Source organism: Staurois parvus, unplaced genomic scaffold, assembly GCF_062004578.1.
Source record: "Staurois parvus isolate SC_StPar_1 unplaced genomic scaffold, SC_StPar_1.0 ptg000594l, whole genome shotgun sequence".
NCBI classification, from domain to species: Eukaryota; Metazoa; Chordata; class Amphibia; order Anura; family Ranidae; genus Staurois; species Staurois parvus.
In genome coordinates this window covers 3001762-3015593 of record NW_028318390.1, presented here as the reverse complement: position 1 = coordinate 3015593, position 13832 = coordinate 3001762, and the positions used below count along the sequence as shown (strand labels likewise).

The 13832-nt window shown below is 38.3% G+C and overlaps 1 protein-coding gene across 1 annotated transcript in view; it reads left to right on the top strand.

Annotated features, from left to right (window-relative positions):
* Window positions 1-616: 616 nt before the first annotated feature.
* The window catches only part of IRX6 (iroquois homeobox 6), a 103927-nt gene continuing 90711 nt past the window's right edge, over window positions 617-13832 (top strand). Inside the window, exons 1-3 of the mRNA XM_089692551.1 lie at window positions 617-661; window positions 1396-1650; window positions 1974-2083. Of these exons, the coding sequence (XP_089548677.1) occupies window positions 617-661; window positions 1396-1650; window positions 1974-2083 (410 nt within the window). The remainder of the gene's footprint in view (window positions 662-1395; window positions 1651-1973; window positions 2084-13832) is intronic.

Below are 13832 nucleotides of genomic sequence, written 5' to 3'. Positions count from 1 at the left end.
TTGATCATCACAAATTGATATTAAACATTTAATAATTCTTATCTAAAATTTTTGACTAACAGCAAACATTTCTATTCATGAAAACAAACTGCTGTGTGAAATCACTTAGTTAACCAATGATATTGTTAGGAAATCAGCAGAAGGATTCAGCACAATATCTCTGTACTGAAGGGGTTACAAAAATGTGGAACAAATATGCAGCCTATCTAGAAAAATCAACTGCATGTCTGGGATCCTATCATGTACTGTGCTTTGGGATTACTGTGACGTATTTCTCCTTCTTTTCCATGGATGAATGTAAAATATATATATATATATATATATATACAAGTAAATAACATGAGAGGCTGCTTTCCCATCTTGCAAGATATATTTTTTTAATCTTGTCAGCTGAACTATGAATCCTTAATTTACTCTTTCTAATAGAAAGCTTAACCACTTTGGAACATTGACCTGGAAGCTGAAGATGCTGTACTTGTTACATGCAATCACTTGTACTTTTACATGCACTCATATATAATCATGTAAAAAGACCTGGGATGTAGATCAGATTCAACTTCAGTTACTGATGCTCTGCTTTTGAGCTATTGTTTATGGTAAAAAAAACAAAGAGAAGATGTCATTTTCACAGTTTAGTTATCCATACAACAGCAACTCACAGGTAAGTGCCAATACTCTGCTTTCATTCATCAGTCCAATAGCGCAGACATGAGGAGGATTACTGCATGAACTGGCATTTTATTTGTACTTCTGTTGAGTGTGTGCATGTATATGTATGTGTATATGTATGTACGTGGTATGTATATATATATATATATATATATATATATATATATATATATATATATATGTTTATTGCCTACAACTTAAATAATAATCAATACTGGTTATTGTTATTATGCTATAAATTGATTTTTATTGACTAATTTTCATTAATAATTTTATTACACAACAATTTATGAATGTATCTCATATTAGCTTTATATGTATTTTCTGCATACAAAAAGTTAAAATTGGCATTATTTTGCATCTTTTTTTCCTAAATAGTATCTACACATATATGAAAAGAAAAGTGCAGAATAAATTAGTATTAAATAAATATAAGTGCAGTATAAGTTAGTATTAATTAATTATAAGTGTATTATAAAATAGTATATATTAAATCTATTACTGAGTTATGTTATAATAAGGGTATTCTAATTACATCAAATAACTTCTTTATTTATCCTGTATATGCCGCAGCAAAACACAGAGTACAGTGTACACATCATTTCAGTATAAAGCTACATAAATATGTCAATGTATAATTGAATATAATTTGTGCAGGGTTATTACTTTACAAATATTTATTGCATAAACTTTAGTGGATTTTGTATGCTGCATTTCTGTCCACAGTTCTTGGTTTCTGTAAATCCCAGCACAATTTGTTACGATACTTCTTCATCCGGATCTTTGCCTATGATCTCTGCTGCTTCTGTCCAAACCTCTGCCATCTGCTGTCCTTCCTATGAGAAAAGGCTGTTGGTTAGCACAAGAACTGATCTTAATGCAGCTTTTGGAATGTACAACCCTCCGCAAACCACAGCAAGCCTGGGCTATGCCAGTTACCTCCCTTGCAGCTCTGATCCCACAGCCTTTTATTCAACCTTGGTGAGTAGCATTGAATTTGCTGACAAACTACTCTTTTCAGTTCTTCCTGCTGATCTTCAATGTTTTCATAAGCAGTCCAAACCTATAAACTGCAATACATGTTACATTTAAATATTGAAACTATGAGTCCTTTTTTAACACTGGTATTTTTAATTATTCTTTGTATTGCGTTTCCATAGAGTTTAACCACTTAGTGGTAGAGAGAAAAATGTAACTTTCCCAAATGTTACATGCAATGCTGCACATTATTTTCTTATGTACTCCTTGCAAATGTTCGATTGTATGTTAATTTAATTGCATGTTTTTTTTTCTACAAATGTAAGACCTCGCAGTATGAAATGAAGGATTCTAGCAGCGCCTTGCATTCAGGGATATCTCAACCCTCTGTATATTCTCCATATGATCATTCCTTGGGGCAGTACCAGTATGATAGGTAAGGTTTTCTTTGATCAATAAGAATAACTAATGCTCTGTCTGTGATGGCATAACAGACATCAAACCACACCACTTTCAGCTAACACTTTGTGTGATGAATCCCAAAGCAATCATATCATAGAGAAAAATGCATGTTAGGTTACCAACTAAGTAAACTCTAATAATCTGTAGAATGATAATGCCGAATAATATAGGAATATTACACTGATCTTAGTATCAACAAATATGAACTTTACAACTTTGTATATATGTCCAGTATGATCTGCAGAAACAATGTTGTCTTATATGTTATCTATAGTAATGTAAAAGAGAGAGAATGTAGCAAATGATTATGCATGAAACTAATGTGAGTTTAGGAAGCTAATTTAAATCAGCACAGCTTTAATGGAAAGCCAAAGCAGCCACCCTTTTTTCTTGCCCAGCACTATTGACTGTCATGGGGATGGCTGGCCTAACTGGTAAATAGTGAAATGCAAGAGGTAAGAAGAAACCAGCTAAGACTTTTAACCATGAGAGCATGTTGCAATTTGCATCTTGGTGCTCTTAGGTTTAAGATCTCATGGAGGGCTCAAAAGAAAGATGAACTGACATGCTGGCATCTGGAGATGCCTTTTCCTGGCTTAATGTATACTTTAAACAATCTCATATTAGTCTGCTGCTTGGTGAAGTTAAGGTATTTGCCTCATCCACCAATCTTCTGACTTATCCAGTGCAGTCCCTCTTTGTTGATCATTACACCAGCTACTAGTGTGTCAAGCTTCTAACACTAACCTACAAAGTTTTCTATGATACATTCTTTTTTTCATTTCCAACTACAGTGACAGACACATTCTTCACTCTACATATGACTCTTTATTTTTATCCACTGCATGCATGTATTTCCTCATTTTCCTGTATCAAGGACTTCTCATAACCAATGTATGTAATGTCACTCCTGCATGATACACTTTGAGATAGCTATATGTTTATTGTATGGTCATTTTGTTTGTATTGCATTAGGAGGCATTTCTTTATTAAACATTCAGGAATGCATACTATATTTGCTAAGTGTCCTGAATCCTACAGGACATCCATGTGGGTCTGAACTCTGTGCCATACTCTTTATCATCTATTCTAACAGGATGTCCCACAGAATTCAGGACTCTTTGCCTTGCAGGACTCTTTAGCAGCACTGTGACATTATCTCTGCCAGCCCCTATAAAGACACATCCATGTTCTGGTCTCACCAACACATTTCTGTTATCCTTCTAGTGAAACATGTATCTTCTGATTAGTTTGAAATGTTAGCAAATATGTGAGGGCTAGAAATATATTGTGTAAATTGTGTACTTGTGTTTAGGGATTGAGGTATAAATTGTATCTCTTTACATTAGACAGACTGTTTACCTTATTTAATCTTTACACATACTTTATATGCAGTTCATCTCAGAAACTTCTTGCATTCTTTTCAGTGGATGTGATGTGTTCTTTTTCTGGACAAGAGGAGATTGTGCTGTTCATCTGCACCACCTCCAATCACAGAATGCCTGGCATTAATTGAAAAGAGATGGTTTTAGAATAGATGAGCTGCAGAGCAAGTGATCAACTGTGATCTCTGTACGCTCTGTACTGCCACAAGAACTGTAAGTTTTAGTTTTGGATGCTTAGTATCAGGGGCGGACTGACCATTTGGAAACTCGGGCACAGCCCGAGGGCCTGGGGTCTGTAGGGGGCCCCATGAGATGCCCCTGGTACCTTTTTCATAGGCTTTTTTGAGTTTGGGCAAGGACACAGGGGCCCCATGATCCCCATGAGTTGTCAGCCCGCCCCTGCTTAGTATTGACTCTCCTGCAAGGGAGAAATGAAAGCAAGAATAATACATAACACAGCAGTGGTCACACATTGCACACATTTCATTAGTGTTCATTTATTTTTACAGTGCAAATGGCCAATTTTTTTTTCAGTTTAAAATCTTTTATAGGACTTGGAAGGGCTTTTCCATCCTCCTCTCAGGACAGTGCTTGATCATGGGAAGGGCAAAAATGACTGCTTACAACTACTTCATGAAAGGCAAACCTGTTATTTTGCATAGTATGCAATACATTTTTTTTATTATTTAGTCACATGATTTTTTGTTCAATGTTTTTATTGGCTTTTAATAGGTTAAAATATGTGCATTTGAAAGTACTGCCTGCATTTAGTGTTTAAAGTGCAAAGAAGTATACCCTGAGTCCTGTTAACCAACCAGCCAATCATAGAAGCTTTTTTTTTTTTTTTTTTGCTGCATTGTAGATCTTGTTCTGGTTGTTCATTAGTAGTATTGTGATATTTTAAAGTTAATATTTACTGAAGAACAGTAATTAAAATGCTGTTCTTCTACAATTTTGCAAATGTCTTCAATAACAACATGTTACCTTCTTTCTTTCTAGACCATTTTTTCAGGATTCATTACTGTAATAGTTTGACTGTCAATTGCTTAGTTATGCAACACTGTACCATTTTTGAGACAGATAGAGATTTATTTTGGTGATATATAATAAACACTGTTTTTTTTATTATATAATAAATGCCAACATTTAAAAAAAAAAAAAAACATCTGTTACCCTTACTTTATGTTATGAAACAAACTAAATTAAGTAGTCCACCCTCATAGCTGTAAACTAAAATATATTCTGCTACATTTCTTACTCTTACTACTTGTCATACTCCTCCTGAGTATGGGGATACCACATGTGAGACTCTTTCACTGTCTAGCCACATAGAGGTATCTGAAATCCAAAGAGCAACTTCAGACTTTTAAGGTGCATATATTACACATCTGATTTCCTGACTATCACATTTCTGGAGGCCATGAAGTACCAGTATAGTAGAAATGCCTGCAAAATAACCCCATTTTGGAAAGCAGAACTCTAAGGTTATTTGCTAAGAGCTATGATGAGTCTTTAAAGATTATATTTTTGCCACACTTTTTTTGGAAAACAAAGAAAGAAAATAAATGTTTTTACATAAATTTGTAATTGTAATGAATATTTTCTCACATGCAGCATGAGCATACTTATAGTTACACCCTAAAACACATTATGCTACTCCTTCTGTGTATGTGGATACCACATAAGTGAGACCCTTTCACTGCCTAGCTGCAGAGAGGGGCCCACAATCCAAGGAGTACCTTCAGACACACAGGACATATACTGTATTATACATTTGATTTCCTGACAATCTGACACATTTTTGGAGACCCTGATGTGCCAAGACAATAGAAATACCCACAAAATGAAAACATTTTGGAAAGCAGAAAACAGGTTTTTTTTTAAAGTATGGTTGGTAAGTCTTATGCAGATTTCTTTTTTCCCACAAGTTTTTTTCAGAAAATAAAGAAAAGAAAAATGATTGTTGTAATTTTAATAAGATATTTTGCAAACATCAGAAGCACACTTACAATTATACCTTAAACACATTCTGCTACTCTTCCTGAGAATGTGAAAAACACATAGGTGAGACTTTTTTGCTGCATAGCAACATAATGGCATCTACAATACAGGCTTTCAATGGACCTAAATTACACAGCTGATTTACTGACTACCTGTCAGGCCCTTAGTTGCCAAGACAGTAGAAACTCCTCCAAATGACCCCATTTTCAAAAATCAATACCACAAGGTATTTGCTAAGAGGCCTGATTCTTTTTGCAGGGAACTCTTTGCCTTCTTAATCAGAGATGGATATAATTTACAGCTGTTTTCTACAGGTTCATAATTGGAATATGACTTTGGGATCATTGCTGCTTTCAGTATCCTCCTCAGTGCTGCACATTTTTTGGACAATAGGGAAACAAAGTAAAAATGTGCACAAAAGGAAAACACTGGAATTGAGTGTTTTCAGTAAATTGGGAAAGTGGGCCCTGGCTGCAATCAGAAAATTAAAAACATTGGAGCAACCTAGAAACACTGCACTTGCTGTGTTCTGCAAATTGTAAACATGGGTGCTGGCTGTGATCTGCAAAATTGAAAAATTGGGACTTGCTGTTATCAGCAAGCTGACAACACTGACATATGCTGTCATCTGCAACACTGACACTGACAGTGATCAGCAAAAGCTGAATACTGCCGCTGGCTGCATTTGGGTGTTGTGTTTATATGTATTGTGTGCAATGATTTGAACATTGTGATGCGATCTTGAACATTGGTACTGGCTGCAATCAGCAGACTATAGACATTAGAGCTAGTTGTCAACAGCAAACTGGTAATACTGGCGCTGGCTATGATCAGCAAACTGGAAACCCTAAAATTGCTGTGAATTGCAACATTGCCACTGGCTGTGACAAGGCTGCTGATCAGCAAACTGGAAACACTAGCACTTTGAATAATAAACTGGAAACACTGGCATTTACTGTTATCAGTAAGACTAGTACTGACGGTGATCACAAAATTGGAAAACTGCCACCCGCTGTAATTATGTATATTGTTTTTTTGATTCGTGATTTGAATACTAGCATTGGATGCAGTTAGCAGACTGACAACACTTACTGTGATCAGCAAACTGGCAATACTGACAATGACAGTGATCAACGAAACCGGAAAACTTTGCCTGGCTGTGATTATGTTTATTGTGTGCTTTGTGAAGTTACACTGGCACTGGATGTGATCAGCAAATCAAAACCACTGGCTGTGATCCACTAACTTGAAAAAACAGGCATTTGCTAAGATCAGCAACACTGCCACTGACAGTGATCAGCAAAACCTGAAAACTGCCACTGGCTGAAATTACTGTATATGTTTTGTGGGTACTGTTATGTTATTTGAACACTGGCAATGGCGGTGACTTGCAAACGGGGAACACTGGTGCTGGCTGTGAACAGAAAACTTGATACAGTGGCACAAGCTATAATCGAACTGTAAACACTGCAGTTGTTGTGATCTGAAAACTGGAATCCCTTGCACTGACAGTGTTCAGGAAAATGGAAACAATTGCCACTGGCTGTGATTATTTGTATCGTGTGCACTGTGATGTAATTGGAACACTGTACTGGGATGTGAACACTGGCACTGGATGTGGTCAGCACACTGGAAAATGTGTCTGTTACCAGAAAACTGGAAACACTGGCACTGGCTGTGACCAGCAGATTGGAAACAATGGCTATGATGTGCAGACTGTAAACACTGGCATTTGCAGTGATCTGCAAACTGAGACCACTGGAATTTGCTGTGATCAGCAACACTGGCACTGATAGTGATCAGTACATTGGAAAACTGCTACTGCGTGTTATTAGGTGTATTGTAATGTGATTTGAACAATGGTACTTAGTGTTTGCAATAATCAGCAACACCTACACTGAGAATGATCAGCAAACTTGAAAAACCACTACTGCCTGTGATTATGTGTATTGTGTGCATTGTGATATGATCAGAACACTGGCACTGGATGCAATTCAGCCAGCTCTCCCTCTCCCACTGTCACAATGGCTTTTATCATGTAAGAGGAGACAGTTGTGTGTAATCTGATTACTGCCAGTGTTTACACTTGTAATCACTATTAGAGATGAGCCATATGTATCCATGACTGAAGTTTAGGTGCCAAATGCAAATACAACTGAAGTAAGTGGGATCAGAATGGTAAACAATAATGGCCATTTCTAGGCTAAATGGCAACATCAGGAGGGGGCAGGGTGGACTGACCATTTGGAAACTCGGGCACTACCCAAGGGCCCGGGGTCAGTAGGGGACCCCATGAGATGCCCCTGGTACCTTTTTCCATAGGCTTTTTTGAGTTTGGACAAGGACACAGGGGCCCCATGATCCCCTATTGCCCGGGGGCCCCATGATTTGTCAGTCTGCCCCTGGGAGGGGGTACCTTGCTAGGAAAGATTGACCCTGGCAAAGCACCATGTACCATGTTAATGAGGATGAAGGCCTATTTCCCACAACCATGGCCTGGTATTTATTGGGGTTCTGCAGGCGGAAGGCTTTTAGGTATATGGAAGCCCCTTTAACAATAAAGGGACACCCAGATACCATGCCACCCATGTGATCGAGTAAGGGGTACAATGTACCTTTAATCATTCATAAAATAAAAGTGAAAAGGAAATAAAAAACACACGAGTCAAGTTTTTTATTCAACTTGTTTTATTGAAATTTTTACAGACAACATGGTAGAAGAGAACAGGGTAAGCAGTAGGTTCACAGATGTACATTAGTATAATTTTGAGGCTATGTCTGGTAGAAGTACATTGTTGTAAGATTGGTACATAGGAAGAGCTAGGATTAGATAATGAACTTATATGAGCCAGTATACAGGGGACCTTGGGGAGGGGTGGGGGGGTAATAGGTAGGGCAGAAAGGATGGGGAAGGGTGATAGGAATGGGTAACAGTGGTACAAAAATACAAAATACTAGTCATAGAGGAAGAAGATAGTATGTAGTTTGGAAATTATTATACTCCAAAGGGGGGATGCTATCAAACTTGAACTGTACATTTAGAATGAAGTGACCATGATAGCCAAGATCTGTGGAATTTGGGGTAGGAGAGAAGGGATATGGAGAATCTCTTTTCCATATCACACTGGGTGTTCAGGTAAGTTATCACTTTATTTATGGAGGGTGAAGCTGTGGATTTCCATAGGGTATTGATATTGTTTTTAGCTGCATAGAGGGTGTGTATAATGATGTTATATAGGTCAGGGGAGAATTTATCTATCCCCATATGGAGTAGAGCTAGTTCAGGGGAGGGTTATACTATAGTATCAGATATTTCTGATATTACTGTAAAGATGCTGTTCCAGTAAGATCCTATGGATTTGTAGGACCAGATGATGTAAAATAGGGAGCCCACTTCTCCACATTGTCTCCAACAGTGTGGAGAATGTGCTGGGTATATTTTAGATTGGCGCAATGGAGTTAGATACAATTGGTGTAACAGCTTAAGGTAAGATTCCCAGTGTGTAGCACAATGCGAGGCTTTATATGTGATGGCAAAGGCTTTATGCCATATCTGGTCGGAGAATTTTTGGGAAAGTAATGTCTCCCAGCTTGTCAGAGAGGTTGTTTTTAAAGAAAATTTTAAGTTTAGTAAAAGTGAGTAGAATGTTGAGATTCCTTTGCCTGGGTAATTGGGTTTGTTCAGGATTGGAAAGATGAATCTGGTATTTCTGTTGTGTGGGGAATCTCATTGGATTTTAGGCAGTGATTTATGCGGAAATAGTTGTATGGAGTATTTGAGTTGGAGTTGATGGAACGTGGCTATTTTATGGTTTATAAAAAGGTCAGAAATCAAAGTGATTCCTGAGGATTCCCATTTGGTTAGGTTAAGAAATGGGGAGAAGGTGGAGAGGGCATTCAACAGAATAGATATCTTTCTAGAATTTTGGAGGGAGTGTGTCATGAGGGAAAGCCATGCATCTAGTGATGCTTTTATGCAGGAATGGTTGATTGGAGGGAGTTTGCGGTTCATGGAATAGAGTAGAAGGTAGGTTTGTGGTGAGCTGGGGTGGAAGGCATGGGCTTCCATAGAAGACCAGATTTTTTCCTCTGATGAGTGCCACCAGTAGTAAAGCTGGTCGAGAAGCGAGGCTAGGTAGTATGTGTGGAGATGGGGGAAACTTGTTCCACCTAAGGGCATATTAAGAGATTATTGCAGCATCTGGGGCGTTTGAGCTCCCATAGCAATTGTGAAAAATGTTTCTGTGCGAAATGAAAAAAGTTATGGGTATGGGAAGGGTCCTAAAAATATACAGAATTTTAGGCAATATGAACATTTTTAGGGTGGTTATGCATCCTAATTTGGTCAGCCCAAAGGTGTGCAGTGTAGAAATCTCTTTGGGGAGGTTCTGAAGGAACATCTTATGATTGTGATTGTAAAGTTGGGATGTAGAAGCTGTTAGGTTGAATCCCAAATAGAGGAGCAAGTGTTCAGCTCAGATGTAAGGACATTTTTTTGTGAGGAGTGAATGGGTTTGTTTAGGTGTGTGTAAGTTTAAGATAAAGGATTTGTGCTCATTGAGTTTATAGTATGAGATTGCAGCGTAATCTCTCAGGAGCTCTCTTATTCTGTATAGGGATCTGGCTGGGTTGCTTATCATTAATATAATGTCGTCAGTGAATAGACTTATTTTATGTTCAACATCATGAAATTTTATACCTGTTATCTGAGTATCTTGTCTCGTTTTTGCTGCCAGTGGCTCAGTTAGTAGTGCAAAGATTATTGGGGATAATGGGCAGCCTTATATTGTTCCGTTGGAGATGTCAAATGGGTTTGAAAGTATTCCATCTGTTAAGAATCTGGCCGATGGAGATGAGTATAGGGACAATGCTGCCGTTTGTAACCATCCTATGATTCCAAATTTTTGTAGAACTGATTGCATAAAACCCCAGAGAATCCTGTCAAATGCTTTCTCTGCATCTAATGAATAGAGTAGTGAGGGTGTAAGGTGTTCTTGTAGGTCATGTATTAATGAAATTAGGTGTCTAGTGGCGTATGGGGCTTGTCTGGTCTGAAACCCACTTGGTCTGAATGTATCAAGGAGGAGAGAAGAGGGAGAAGTCTACTGGCAATTAGTTTAGCAAATAGTTTGATGTTGGTATTAATGATAGATATAGGTTATTGGTTTGTACCTTTTGGGGATCTATTCCTGTTTTAGGTATGGTTATTATGGTGTAGTAAGGAGAGAAGAAGAAGCGCCTCCAAGTGCAGCAGACCACTTTAATATATGATAAAAGTATGATCCCTCACATGGTAGTAGAGTAAAAAAAGCATGTAGGGTATTGTGGTGTAGAAACACCATGTGGAACGGCTGTCACCATGTGGTGCCTGCCACATGGTGGTGCCATGTGGTGCCTGTATTGTCCACGTCTCAATGGTAGGGAGTGTGGTTCAGGAGGGAGACAGATGTGAAGCCGGCCAGCATGCACGTGCTCCCAAAAAGTTGGTGGCTGAAACACACGCTGAACCGCAGCATCGGCGTAGGCTTGATGTCGTCAGTGACCAAGATGCAATGCGACGCATTTTGGAGCATGTGCTGGCTTCTAATGGCGGAAGTGCGCTCCTTTCTCAAGCTTGGATTGTAACATATCTTTAGGTATAAAGCCCATGGAGGCAATTATATTGAAGAGACTTGTAAATTGTGGAGATAGGATAGTGGCAAAATGTTTATAATATTCATTGGAATATCCATCACAGCCTGGAGATTTGTGGAGTGGTAGGGATTGGATGACAGATTCAATTTCCCTAAGGTTGAAGGGTTATGAAATGTTTTGTAACTGGTCTGCAGAAAGAGCCAGGAGTTTGATTGTAAAAAGGAATTTATTTTGGTGGAGGAGGGTTGAGTGGTCTCAGTGTCCACTTTGAGGTTATAGAGAATTTTGTAAAAGTCTGCGAATGCATTTTCTATATCAGAAGGATTTAATAGAGGCTTGTTGGATCGTGGGTGTCAAATTATATGGACTTTCAGTTTGAGACGTTGGCGTTTAACTGCCCTAGCCAAGAGGGAGCTTGCTTTGTTGTGTAACGTGTAATATTTGGCTTTGACTTTTTCAAGTTTAGGTCATATTGGGATTGTAGGATGGGTCTGAGTTTTTCCCTTTCTTTAAAGAGGGCTGAGGAGTTCTGTTGGGAGGGGTTGTTTTTATTAATTTCTTTTCTGGTTTTTATAGAGGATAAGACCTCATCTATCTGAAATCTTCTAGGGGATGACACTTGGGAAGAGATTGAATAAGGATCCCTCCCATGAATGCTTTATAAGTAGACCAAAGGGTGTTAATTGATATGTCAGGCGTGTTGTTAGTTTCAAAGAAAAGATTGTGAGCATCTACAATCGTTTTCCTGTGAAGAGGATCTTACAGTAACATAGAATTTAATCTCCACGGTTTAGGGATATTCATGCTACTAGATGTGGTCAGTGTAATGCTGATTGGTGCGTGATCTGACCAGGTTATAGAGCCTATCGAGGAAGAGATAATATGTTGTAATGTCCATTTGTCTGTGAGGAAGAAATCTATTCTAGAGTACGATAATTGGGAAGGAGAGAAGTATGAGTAGTCCTTTTCAGAGCCGTGTTGACATTTCCAGATGTCATATAGATCATTGTTGTGAAGAAATTGTTCTTCACGTTTTGAGGGTCGTTTGCCAGATGAGGTGTCCATATGTATATTAATATATAAAGAAGTTGTGAGCGCTATGAAAACAAAAAGCAGCCACAGCATCAAAAAGGATACCAAAAAGCCTTACAAACCATACAATATAAAAGATGCGGCGCTATAGATAAAATGTCCAAAATATCAATATATGGTGGTTAGGTGATTAATGTGATCACAAAAGAGTTATATCACAAGCAAAGTGACATGCGGTGCAAAACCAGTCTTTGTGACAATTATTTTTCTTCAAAGTGCTGCTTCCATGCAGTAAAACGTGAAAAGGATAAGGATGTGCACTCACCAGATGCACAGTGTAACTGCGCATTTAGAGATATATTATCTCCACTAAATCCACAAATGGCTTCAAAAGGTCAGGTCAGGCCGGATATTCCTCCATCCGCTGAATGTTGCTAGTAATCCAGGGTCTCTCTCTTAGGTGGCTCTATAGGTGATGAGTGACTCACCAAGGGCCACAAAGAAAGGAGACCAATAGCGTGATACCGTTTAAGGAATATTTATTTCATATACAGTATGATATAGGAAAACAAACAATCACTGACCATGAGGTGAATAGAAAGGTGGCCGCCGGGACCTCCGTGGTGCCGGCGGCAGAGAGATAGTGACGCTGTAGGAAGAATATCCGGCCTGACCTGACCTTTTGAAGCCATTTGTGGATTTAGTGGAGATAATATATCTCTAAATGCGCAGTTACACTGTGCATCTGGTGAGTGCATAGCCTTATCCTTTTCACGTTTTACTGCATGGAAGCAGCACTTTGAAGAAAAATAATTGTCACAAAGACTGGTTTTGCACCGCATGTCACTTTGCTTGTGATATAACTCTTTTGTGATCACATTAATCACCTAACCACCATATATTGATATTTTGGACATTTTATCTATAGCGCCGCATCTTTTATATTGTATGGTTTGTAAGGCTTTTTGATGAAATAAATATTCCTTAAACGGTATCACGCTATTGGTCTCCTTTCTTTGTGGCCCTTGGTGAGTCACTCATCACCTATAGAGCCACCTAAGAGAGAGACCGTGGATTACTAGCAACATTCAGCGGATGGAGGAATATCCGGCCTGACCTGACCTTTTGAAGCCATTTGTGGATTTAGTGGAGATAATATATCTCTAAATGCGCAGTTACACTGTGCATCTGGTGAGTGCACAGCCTTATCCTTTTCACGTTTTACTGCATGGAAGCAGCACTTTGAAGAAAAATAATTGTCACAAAGACTGGTTTTGCACCGCATGTCACTTTGCTTGTGATATAACTCTTTTGTGATCACATTAATCACCTAACCACCATATATTGATATTTTGGACATTTTATCTATAGCGCCGCATCTTTTATATTGTATAATCCATATGTATATTGTTTACAATATTGAAGTCTCCTCCGATTAGTAGTTGTCCTTGAATTAATTGAAGATATTTTGGGAATAATTTGTTTGTAGAATCGTATTTGGTCTGAGTTTGGGCCATAAACATTTACCAGGGTGAATGGATTATTATCAATCAGAGCTACCAATATGTGGAAGCGACCGATGGATCAGCATATTCCGATCGGAGTTGGAAGGGAAGGGAGTCTTTGATTGCAGTCATAACTGCGTTCGTTTTTTTGTGATTGGATGCCAGA